At 38.3% G+C, this 12,968-nt stretch overlaps 1 protein-coding gene across 2 annotated transcripts; it reads right to left on the bottom strand.

The window, feature by feature from the left end:
* Positions 1 to 436: 436 nt before the first annotated feature.
* Positions 437 to 12,356, bottom strand: LOC149738446 (uncharacterized). Of its 2 annotated transcripts, XM_089874840.1 has the most exons (17): positions 12,192 to 12,356; positions 11,527 to 11,576; positions 11,046 to 11,121; positions 8,546 to 8,589; positions 6,849 to 6,957; positions 6,700 to 6,777; positions 6,134 to 6,225; positions 5,853 to 5,954; positions 5,493 to 5,615; positions 5,253 to 5,420; positions 3,911 to 4,010; positions 3,435 to 3,589; positions 3,144 to 3,226; positions 2,612 to 2,853; positions 2,372 to 2,496; positions 1,946 to 2,111; positions 437 to 1,814 (listed from the first exon to the last, which is right to left on the bottom strand). In XM_089874840.1, exons 1-17 carry the CDS (start codon positions 12,280 to 12,282, stop codon positions 1,693 to 1,695), a joined length of 1,926 nt encoding a protein of 641 aa, XP_089730966.1. In that variant the 5' UTR covers positions 12,283 to 12,356; the 3' UTR covers positions 437 to 1,692. The 2 variants fall into 2 exon arrangements, with proteins under 2 accessions (XP_089730966.1, XP_089730967.1); XM_089874841.1 differs by lacking the exon at positions 11,527 to 11,576 and having other exon boundaries at positions 1,205 to 1,814.
* Between the last annotated feature and the right edge of the window lie 612 nt (positions 12,357 to 12,968).

Raw genomic sequence — 12,968 nt, 5'->3', positions numbered from 1 at the left:
TCAGAAATTATCTCCAAGTGCAATGACTAAATTTCAAATAATTTTTTTACATATTATCTTGTTATTGTATTAATAAACTATATTTAAATATAACCCCTATATTAGGTATAAATTATTAGATTTAATGCAAATATTTCAAAGTTTAACGGGCTAACTATTGCGTAACGATTCTACGCAAATATTTTGGCTTAACGAACTTTGACGTATTTTCCGATAAAGGTAAATTAAACGTTAATTGTTCTGGGACTTCCGTATCAATCGAAAGCAAATAACCATTAGCCCTACAACTCCCAACTTCTCAATTGCCTTGTTTTGTCGTTTAAACCATCAACCTCGCCTTCCCGGATTTGAAATGTCCTTAAGCCGTTCATTCTAACCTATACCTCTCCAATGTATACAACATGCAGTTATCTCTCACAGAAAAAAACACACAGAATCCAATCCAACTCATTTTAATGCAAAATACCTAAAAGCAATTAATACAAAAAAGCGATTCGAAGCGACTTCTACAGAACAAGTGTTGTTTTGCAGTAACATGATCTATACATGGGGCTCCACTTGTGTGTTCTTAGTAAACGGTAACGTCCAGGAAGTAACTGTAAAAAGTACACAAGAAAATGTCTAGGTAAGAATGTACATTGCAAACTGACGAGGTTGGGAGACCTTAGCAGTTGCGTAACACACCAGAATGTACATGCCCAGTAAAACTGCATGACTTGAATTATTTCATCGGCAAACAACAATACTGCGCAAACGAACAATTCATTGGTGATTTTGTAGTGTGGGGTGGGGTGGTGTGGACTGACACATCGCGGGGGAAATACTGCACTTTAACACGGTGCCGGCTTAATACAGGATCGAGAATAAAATCGACCGAGTGTTATAATACCAATGCTTGTGTAAAAGACTGGGCTGCATACACTATGCAACGGGCAGAACGGTGGCCGGCGCGCACAATACGCTACATACCAATTGCTCTGCCGGCAGACAACTACTACGCGATAAGAAATTAACAACATTATATGCGGCAGTACTTGGTCGGTGTCAAGGGAAAATAGAAAAAAACTTCAACATTTATAACTTTTGCCACTTGATGTTTGGCACTTGGCGTTATCCGAACGAAAAAGCGGAATCGAGAATATATATAAGACGGCACTGCTACTCAGAAGAACTGGGGATACTCGTTCGTTTAAAACAATAAAAATACAGTAGCTCTCTTTCGTGATATAAAAAGGACTATTAATAACAATAAGGCGTCAATTGCAATAGAGAGTGATCGTGCTACAAATGTAGAAAAAGAATACTTAAGTAAAAACTGATTTATAAGTATATGGGGACAACGGGTGTGTATGAAAAGTAGCAAAGTAGTTGGATGTTTTTTTTTGTGAACGCACGTTTGAACTTGGTTTGTAACGATCCGTTTGGTGGTAGCACCGTTCGTAAGAGTTGGAGAGCACCGTGGGAGAACCAACGCAGGGCGAAACGCAAAAGCAATGAAACAAAAACGTTAAATACAGGCGTAAGCACACACGAAGCAACACGGGCGGGAGAAACTACGGCGCCGTCGGCTGCTTAAATCTCGTACCATGATGGGAAGGAAACATAAAAACTAGTCCGGTCTCTCCGCTAGGGGTGCTACCGAGCACTGCTTGTGACGTCACAGGGTGAAGTGTGGGATCTGTGACGTCACATTTAAGGGTGACCCGTTGAGAAAGGAGTGTCGAGCTGCACACCGGGGTCCATACCCATGACGTCAGGACTTACGTAACCGTGCTCGTTGAAGCTTGACATACTTTCTGATGTCATCATTTCACCTAGAATATATAAAAGATTTTATTAAAAAAATGTTTGCCAACTTTTTAGTGTTAAAATTAAGTTAAAATCCTATACAGTCTCACAACATATGTAAATTTACGCACAATTCTATAGGAAATAGAAATGTTACCTGGATGTGGTCCATAGTGTTTGATGCCATATGGGTGTTGGGGTATTGAGTTTGGGTCACCTTGGTTGTGTGGGTTCTGATGGTAGTTCGGATGGGTTGAAGCACCAGGGTAACCTGGAGCAACAGGGGCTGTAACCCCACTACCACTGCGTGATCGTTTGCTTGGCTGTCAGAAATTTTAACATAAGTATAACCAAAAAAGGAATTTCATTTTTGTACACTTAGTTAGTATCACACATATTTTTAGTAATTTTTTTTAGTGATTAGTAAATAAATAGCTAAAGAAAGAGTTTCGAAGCAAGCACTTGTCCATTAAACTGACAATGCAACAATTCATATTAAGTTAATTAAGAGCTACAGCTAAAATTAAAACATGACCCTTACTAGTGATTTTTATTGAAACACAAAACTTGATAAGTTAAACACCTGTGCATGAATGGTGTTGGAAAGTCTTCCTTCATCAACTGCTGGTTGTTGTTGCATGGATGAAGTGGCTGCTTTCTCTTCATCTCTTCGTTTCAAACAAGCTGCTTTAGGATTCAAATTTCTCTCTGTAAAAAAGGGAAGTAGATAACTTATTAGGAACAAATAAAGACAATTTCAAGATAGAAGACAGGATATTTGTAAATTCAACAATATAACTTCCAACCACGTACTACCACCCACCTCTAACTTCATGTTCTAAACCAAGAATAACTTGTACAGCGTGATGGAGAATGGTGAGTTTCGTTTGTGGTTTATCTTGATTCATGTGTATTTGAACCATGTGTCCAAGTTCTTTAAATGCTTCATTTATATCTCGGACTCTGAGACGTTCTCGTGCGTTGTTTGCCATCCTCCGATCTTTCTCTCTCTTCTCCCTCTCCTCCGCGGTCAAGTCCTCGTCATTATCTTTGGATCCTATGCTACTGTAAGATAAGAGCAAGGGTTCAAGTACAATGTAAGCTCCTGTACATTAATATATTATAACCAGCTGTTCAGCCATACAGCCAATATGGGCCAAGGTCCTTACGTCAAATTTAATATTATGATTTAATTTTTTAGGTGTAATGGATGAGACTGACATTGCATTGGTGATATGAGTTACAACTTTTAATTATACTGGTTACTTTAGACAACAAAGTGTTAATGACTAAACAATACTAAATAAAGCCAACATGAAAAAAGTAAAAACATAGAGAAAAATGAAGTTTCCAACCTTCTCCGTAAATCCCGCTCCTCTTTGCTCTCATCATCATCATCTACTTTGTCCTCCATGGATTTGCTGCTTGCAGATCTCGCCTAAATGAGAAGTAGGGATACAATAAGCACTAAGTGAGCAATGCATGGGATATCGTGCGAATATATGTTTTATATTACTTTAAAAATAAATAGGGAAAAATAATCTAGTAAATGCATTAAATTTTAAAACTCCTAATTCAAATGAATTATTGGCTTGATTTCTAAAAACAATTTTTGCAAAACCCTTAATAAATTATATCCTTTTTACTTTTGTTTTTGCAGCTCGCGAGTTGGTCTTCACTTTTAAATCAGCAGAATCTTTCTCTTTCTTTATGTTGAGTATATTATCATCAATGCTGCTTGCACCGCTGTTACTTGTGTTGTCCGAGTTGATTGATGCGGGTTGAACATTACTGGTGCCAGCTGTCAATGGTGCATTTGTTAAGATTCACAAAATTTAATCTTTAAAAAATTTAAATTAGTAGCGATTTGGTTAGAATTGTGCTGAATTAACGTATAGTACTGTGGGTAAAATGGGACACTGTTAGCACCTAAATCTCATATTCCTGGTGGTGTCTTAAACAATTAAAACACTCTGCCAGGGTCAATAGCTACTATTAAATAATTTTGTGAACATTTTTTACTACCAAATTGGGACAAAAATATTGTGAACATATCCCATCTTACCCCACCCTACATAAGTATTATTACATTGCTTCATTGTCTACTGAGTAAGTTACTTACTTGGTGAAAATATCTGCCTGGTTTGGTGTGAGGCAGGTGGTTGTGAGAGGGGATAGTTAGCAGTGTTGCCAGACATGTTTGTGGAGTTGGTTGGGCTGATCTGGAAACACAACATTCATAATTAGCTTAAACATACAGAATACAGAGATAATATATTATTAAATTCACAATGTATTGGGTCAAGTGATTTCCAAACTTTTTAGGCACCACATGAATATAAAATATATATTGAATTTATAATTTCCTAACCAGATGCAAAAAAGTTCTTCTCTGTTATTATAGGCACTAATCTATTACGTGAAGTATCTCATAAACTCATAAAAAAAAAATTGTCTGCAATCTGAACAATAAATTGTCTTTAGTTTAATTATTGGTGGTTTACAGTTAAGCGGTGGCATTGTTGTTGAGCAAAAGTGTTGGTTGGGATGGTTTCCATTGAATTATTGATGACATATAATGTTGACTTACAACGAGTCACATGCCTGTCAGACAGATGACGGATTTGCGCGATTATAATTCAAATTCTAACGGTAACGTCATCCCCACAGTTGGCTACTTACATACACTGCAGCTATGGGTAAATTTTCTAACTGAGGTTCTTGCGTAAATAAACCGAATTGGCAAGTTGGCCACCACATGAATTTCGTTCATAAAACTTAACCTCAAAAATTCAGCAATAATGAACATTGGACACAAAAGAGTGTGGGCTTAAGTAAGCTTAGAGAGACTGCTGCTGCTCGTAATCCTGAGGATTAAAAACTGCGGTGTTTTGGTAACATTCGCTGTGCTTTAAAGTCCAACCCACGCCTGCTCTATATTACACAGAATATAAACAGTGAGAAGCTCTCCCATGCTTCAAACACGCAACTACTCTCTTTACAATGCCTTAAAATATCATAATCTGATACCATGTTACGCCAATTCTATCTGTTAAGCTTATAAACGAAGCATCTCTCCTGCCTCAACATATGTTGGATGAAAACAGCTTTTCTTTAACTCTTATATTCCACATAAGAAGCTACTTATTTCTGTTCTCTGTGGTACACAAGATATGATAGCTTGTATATGCAAACACTAGACACTTGCCAAGTGCTTTCAGCCAATGCTTGAGACGCACAATATGACTTACAGTATAATCTTAACACACCATTCCCAACTACAATGATTTATATACCAATATTAAATTGAGTTACCAGTTCCAAAACAATAGGCTAGGAGTGTTTACATAACGCTTAATATAGTGCAAAATATGCAACAAAGCAATTCCTGTTCACAAAGTTTAAAATAATCACCAGAAGAACCATAAAATTGTACAAAACAAAGCTGGAAAAACCTGACTCACCAATGGTGTGTTTGAATGAGCCATCCTCGAGTACCCGGCCACGTCAGATCCATTCTGCGAGCCCCACGTTATTGGGGTGTGGGGTGGGTAGCCAACTTGTTGACGATGCATTTCGTTATGTATACCTGCATGGTCACCAAGCACTGCAACCACATCATCCAAACTTTGCTGTAATAATTAAAATAACAGATAGTTTAATAGTGAGTCTTGTGGGGGTTAATTTATGGAATAAATTCTTACAGATGGTGTGTTGTGTTGATTGGGAAAGGATTCGACCGGATGTTGTCTCCATTGGTTATTACCAAGCATAGGTGAAGGTGTGGCTGCAGGGCTTGCTTGAAACCCAGAGTTGTTCTGGTAGATCTAATAATAATATTGAAAAAATTAACAGCTAAAGTTAACTAAATCTTTATACACATTTAAACCTAGAATTTTCTGTTTTTATAAAATACAAAGGACAGCATAAAAACAGTGTGACTGATTTATGCTGGTTAATTGAAACATGTAAGAAAATAAAATGAGTCAGTAATTTAGTAATTAAGTTTGCGCCAATGATGGATGGTGTGTATCAACACTTCATATATCGCTGTGTAAACTTACCTCGTTTATTCCGTATGGTGATGTAAGATTAGGATAGGAACCATGCATTCCAGTTTGTTGGCAACTACCCATATGAGGTGAACTGTCTGGTCTGTAGTCCTGCTATTGGAATAAGCAAGGGGGATTAATGCCTAACACTTATAAAACCTTCTATTCTTTGGTCCAAAGTTTGGCAGTATAAATTAAATGTAAAAAAAAGTTTCCACACTCAGTGGTGCATAGTATGGTCTTCCGTACATTAAATGTTAGCAGTAAATTGCACTTATTGTAATTATTCTTACCATTCTTTCCGCTGGATGGCATTGTCCATACTGACCCATGGTCCCAGTATAACCTGGTGATGACCAGTCCCCTGAACCATGCATTGGATCACCTGAACATATTTGACATAATAAATTAAAGGCAGTCTTTTCATTTATACAGTTTATCATTGTGGGAAATTAGGTGTTAATAGGTTAGCGGCTCGAAGATAGACATTTTGTAAAATGTTAACAAGTTATATATTTATTTCAGTACACAGTAGGTTACTGATCAACAGCCAATAGTTTGCATAACAAGGAACGAAATAGACAAACCAGTACAAAAAATTGTAAAATTCATACACAATGTTAAGAGGCCATAGATAGCAAGTAACACATAAAGATATTTATTTTTTAAAATTGGTTTAAAATAAAGGTTACTCAATAAATCTAATGAAAAAGATGTGATTTAATCAATTGCAAATAAAAGCTCTGAGTTCCATACAAGGTATTTATGTGATAGATAAAGTTGACAAGTAGAGCACCTAACATGGATAGTATGGTATTATACTGTGAGGAAAACCAGCGGATATAAAGTTACAACATACCTGGGGTAATTGGTGCTTGGTATGAATGATAATCCTCACTTTGAGTTGGTGAGTAAGGTCCGCGTCGTCTCTTCCCAGCTGTAAAAAGCACCGTTTTATATTTAATATTCACTTGATACCTAAATTACGTAATGAACAAGTTGACATACGTGCATGGACTTCGGGTTGTCTTCGTTTGTTCGGGTATGGGTTGTTATTGTTGTTGCTACTATTTGGTGATGAACTATTTGGTCGATGTAAATTCAACATCACGCTTTGCTGAAAAATAAATTATTCATCAAAAACCTTACAAATATATATTTCAAAGATCATGATGAAAGAAGATTAGAATCGAAATCTTTTAATTCGTGGCCATTTCAGACACGTTTTATTACGTTAGTTAATAAAAGGTTGGCTCGCGATTACAAAGTACTTTCACACATTTTTAAGTACCATAGTGGTAGCATTGACAATACATCAAAGTCCTACTCTTTTGTGAGTGGTAAGATGAGGCCTAAGTGGAGCCTTTATAGAAGCTAGGTCCGAAAAAAAATGAGGTGTTAGGTAAGTTGTATGGATAACCACATAAAGGGGTTTTCTATAGTTTTTAGTAGCGAGGTCCAACAAAGGAAGTGGTAGCAACAAAGTGACGCTTTATGATGAATAGACGCACAGGTGAGAATGGGAGTTTAAAAGCTGCTTGCCCAGATAATGGTATGGTCGCTGTGTAGCCTTTAAGTGGCGCAGATGTAAGTTAAGCTTCACGCATATAGCGGACACGCTACGGTGAATGCGAACCGCTTTCTTAGCTATGAGTCATTCGGTGACGAAAAGAACGAAGTTCCCAACAAATAGTAGAGATCTGCCGGGGTGGGAAAACAGCGCATTTAAATCGGTTTGAAAAAAGAACATTATTCATGGCCTTTCTCTTTGTTTCTCCCCCAGGCAAACGTACGAGTGCCATCTGCGCGCCGTGTCGCGCTCGTTAAGCAAGCACAAAGGAAAACAAACACGTCGTCGTGGTTCGCTCCCCGTCGGTAGTATCGGTCTCTTATCGGCCCGTTTGACGCTAAGGGTAGCTACGAGAGATCGTTGTGCAAATGTAGCGAACGTCACAGTTGGCCTGATGCGCAAGGCCGAGCGGAAATCGTGACTTTTCGGATTTTGTGTGCTCGTTCAAGCGTGCGACGATGGCACCACCTATGTCTACCACTGGGTGACGCAAAGTATCCCAACAAGACGGCAGCTGTAAACTTGGGTTACCCAGTGGTCACACATACGCGGGGAGATTTAAAGAGCGTGTTACTATGATAGAAGATTACGGTACAAACTGACAGCTAAAATAAACTGTTCACATAGACGAGTGTTAAATAATATTGTAGATGATATGCTTTCATTTTGAAATGTAGGAACCAAAACTCGCCGTAAATTAACACATTGGTAACATCGGCGGCAATTTAACAATGATTGGCGCGTCAGCACTAAAGTAGAATACCGGTTTCGGTTTCCGGCGCTTGCTTTGGCGCGGTGCTTCGGTAAATGGACATTATTACCTAAATACGACGCGGGGAGGCGATGGGCGGTCCGGGACGTGTAAGCGTGGCGCTCGTGTTTTCCTATTATACGATGCCCATTGTAGTTGAGATGCTGGGTGAAGGGTTAAAGGGCCGTCTCAAGGACGGAGACATCATGGTTTTTACTAAATGGCAGCCCGATATGGAGAACACTAAAACGATTTCCGGATTAGGTAGACAACATTTATCATTTGGTAACTCATATTCCCATAGGTAGTAGCAATTCTAATTAAAAAAACATTATGTACAGCATACAATGTATAATGTATAGGATATGGTATTAAGTTACTCACCTCACGTGGATAACCGTATGGTCCTGGGGTCATCGGTGGTTTCCCTGAAATATCAAAACATGTTGAAGACCTAGAGACATCAGCTAGTTGCATATCAAAGTCGGTAATCGAATACAACAAACAATTTATTCTATCTCTGCTCGCGTGAAGTGTATGTCATTAAAATTGCATGATGGTTATAGAGCGAGTACATTCTTTCCCCGTATCAGACATGTCTACTTCTATTTTACACGATCTTTCTCTTTAATTGATCCTACGTACTTCGACAAACAAAACACCTCGTCCTGCCTACGTAACTTTTAAATCAGGTATACGTATTTAATAATTGCGAAAAATTCCTTCCTGCCTGATCAACAGTTTACTTCAACATTGCAATAAATTACACTCGAGTTTCGTTTCTACGAAACCAGTACAAAGCTGTCACGACTATGCGCTCTGAGCGACTCTGAGCTGCAGTTACAGCACAATTCCCGGTGGGCAGTTTTAAAGCAGGGAAAAAACGGAAAACAATGCCCTCGTCACAGGAGACAACAGCAGGTACTAATTGCACCAGCACGAGCATTTTACTTTCATTGAAAATTATCTCGGAGAGAAGCCCGACGGCACGGGCGCAAACAAATTACATTAACACAGCGGGGCGGTTCGAGCAGGCAAGTAATAAGGGGAGGCAACGACTCTTTCAAATCGGAGGATGTATTTAACAGCTTAGACCTTTGTTGTCTGGTATTTTGGATTTTTTTTCAAGTTGCACGCGCTGCTACTGCTAAACCGTGCATTGAAATGAGGGTCGTTAACAAGCTTCTTTCGAACAACACGCTTCATGTTCGTGCCAGAATTGATAGGTTGGGTACAACAACTGGCATCAATTAGAAATATAAGCCCACGGTTAAGTGCACACGTCACACAAGTTCGACATCAGGGGCACGACAACAAACGCTTCTTTCAGTAATTATGTTAACCACAGACCTTTTCTTCAAGCAAGCGTAAGCGACCACACAACAAGAACACAGTCCATGGCTTGCTCGCACATTTAGTTTAGTCAGCCAAAGGATGAATATCTCTAATTCGACACTCGTATCTGAGCAACAGGCAAAGCAGCAACGTTCATTATAAGCCACAAAAATTCCACGAATTTCGCAGTGCAAAAACAACCAGATTATAATTCATAGTGCCAGTAACTGGAACGGGGTTTCCCGATAAGATCGACATACCCTTTGGAATAGTGACGCCCCTTGCCGAATTAAGCAACAGTGGCAGGGGTGAAATTGCTAACAAAAGAATGTACGCTTGAGTGGCCACGGATCGGGATTGCGAAATTTCTTTCTGGTTGCGGTACGGAGGTGAGTCGCTCAAACATGAACGACATTGATACAAGGCGCCGTAATACTGATGGTGCACAAGAATTAAAGCCTTATTTTTTTGCGGTCGGATACACAGCCATGCTGGAGAATTCTCTGACAGGTGGGTTGACGTATTACTCATCTCCCACGGGGCCGCACTTGGCTCGGGACAAGTTTTAACTTCACTGCGGTTTAATTGTAGTTACTTCCTTGGTCGCCTAACTTAATAACCGACGGCTTGTGATAGTAAAGTTATTTTCGCAGAAAAACAACGCGGTGGCGACAAAGATAACTCAGTTTGCCATTCAGTTAAAAATTATCAATCGAGGCGCGTTGTTTGAAGTGTGTCCGGCGATCCTTATCTAAACTGCTTAAAACATTGGCTGACTACGTTATGGAAAGCGGGCAAGATATTTTAATTGTGCACAAGTGACTCGGTACGTTGTTGTTGTTGAGCGAACATTCCAGAATTTCTCTGTTTCTTGATTGGCCGTGCTTGACCCACGATGTTTTCAAGCGATCGATAACAACAGATCATCGTTTTTTGTAACGTATGGAACCGGTCAACGTTTTGTCACGCCGATATCGTCGCACTGCAGCAATGTTGACGACGTAAACAATGCTTTTAGAATTCGTTGCGGGAGTCGATGATTACGTTCGCCATCGCAAGCGATAAAAACGAAAGAATCGCGAGCCACGACCTCGTTTCTCGCACCGGTGATTAACGAACTACTCCGGCAACGAAGGTGTTAACATTTGAACCGGATGTAGGAGAACGATTGGTGGACACGAAACTTGCGCTCGCACTACAAATGGCGCTAACTCGACCGCCTGTTCAGTCAAAGTAGGCCTGTCTAATTCAAGGCCATAGGGCGGTCCAATCAATCAAAATGCATGTCGGATTGTCGGACTCCACATTATTTCACATTGAAAACAGCCCAATCAATATTTTTACAACCTACTACTTTCCAATCGTATTGTGCCAAACAGCTTAACCGAACAGTTCACTGTATAGTCTATATATATTTCTGACTAAGAAACACAATCATAAAATGTATATGAATAAACAATATACAAAACAAAATATGCAACATGCTTATGTAAAAATAACAATATTAAAACCCAGTATATCAAAGTTAATACACAAACATATTTCTTACCACTTGGTCCACCTGGTTGTCCAACCACCACGTTAGGACTTCGAGCAGCCGTGTTTGTTACAGTGTTCGGGTAATTCTAAAATCACATTGCAAATATAGTGTACAGTAGGTCTTAACCTTAATTTTCAGATGCAATAATATTTTGTTTTTATTGATTGGGTAACATGCAGCAGGAGCTCATGCAATGGGATTAAGTAAATCGTCTGTCGAAAATAATCGCGACGCGCACAAGCAGGTGAAAATTCTAAAAAAAACGAAGAAACCCAATCGGGATGGAAAATAAAGATGGGTCAGTTTACACGAGCTCGCAAAACAAACACAGTTTGGAACTTTTCACATAAACAAAGACTGTATGGGTAATTTGAGATAGAAACAGGATTAATTAAATGTACATTAGATGGTCGGATGGTCCCTATTGTGATAATGGCCAAATTGTAATTGTATGTTTAGTTGTAAACTAATGCTAATGCAGGATATTTACTGTGGGTGAGCTGTAGCTTTCTCTTGGTGGATCAGTGGGTGCAGACCAACCTAGTGAATATTGAAACAGCACACTTTAATAAGTGTAACAGGACCATTTAACTACACCAGTAAACTTTTTTTTTAAATCTAAGCTTAATTGAACCAACTAAACTAATTTAAAATTGTAGCTTCACCAACAATCTTGCACACCTTGCAGGCTGCAGCGCTTTTTGTGAAATAGATTTTCATGTTTTGTAGACAATTTAAAGGAAGCCCAGACAGTTGCCACAATATGAGTAACAACTTGTGACAGCAGAGTGACAGATATTGCTGATGGAATTTACCACAAAACCAGCTAGGTACACACCACCAGCCTTATAGCTTCTCTTTGAAAAAGAAGTCCACTATTTGTACATCGTGATTTGGACATTATTGACACAGGTGGTTTACAGATAATTTTGGGACCACCGCAGTTGGAACAGTAATAAGGTTTTTAAGCAATGTTGCACTAAGAAAGCGGGACAACATGCAAAAAACGTTTGATTGGCATCGTGTGGTTGAATTATATTCATTTAAAAATCAAATTAATAAGAGAGGGAAATGAAACCATTTTTTGTCAGAAATTTGATAAAAAATGGGTAAATTTACGTAACAGATACAGCTGAAAATATTTGATGCAATTACCTGTTGATTCCGCATATGATTTGCTACTGTAGACATTTCCATGATTGCTATTTTCTATTCCAGATATTGAAGAACTTTTTGATGAAAACATTTATTAACTTAAACTGTTACATTAAAAACCTTAAACAAAAACAGTACCTAAACACTACAATAAATAAACATTTGCATTTCAAATAAAGCTTTTGAAACTACAATACAGATAACAAAGTAATCAAGTGGGTTATTTTTTTTAATGGGTTTAAAATATATATATTATTTAAACGGCGTTTCGATGAACTTAAACTATACATCAAAAAATCTGAGTTTTGAATTTAATTGGTTAGTATTTTTATGCTTTTGCAATACAACCATATGTTAACAAATTATCCTTGAAAATTTTACTTCATTTTATAAAAACAAAACAATTCTACAAAAAAACTTTCCAAAAGGGTTATTTTTATTAATTAGAACTATAACTTACACACATATCAACAGGACCAACTAGCATGGGAAAGTTGTTAAAGTTATGGAGAAAAGACATATGACGAGACTGCAGTAGCCAAGAAAAGAACTAGATTACCATGTTTAAAACACAAGAGAAAGTATCAGGTAAAAACACATTTGAGACGTTTCCTCAATTAATTGGCTATGGGAAGCTATCAAACTTGAAGGGGGTTCATTCTTGTGTGATCAAAATAACCTTATTGAGAGCCGGTACGTCATTAAGGTCGGTATTATTACGTAACAACAACCACTGTCACAGACTGCAGGCTAAATATATTCGACAATGAAAATGTC

Source organism: Ciona robusta, chromosome 3 (genome assembly GCF_009617815.1).
Source record: "Ciona robusta chromosome 3, ASM961781v2".
Taxonomy (NCBI): Eukaryota; Metazoa; Chordata; class Ascidiacea; order Phlebobranchia; family Cionidae; genus Ciona; species Ciona robusta.
Note: the sequence above shows the minus strand (reverse complement) of the source record. Positions and strands in the feature narration are given on the sequence as shown.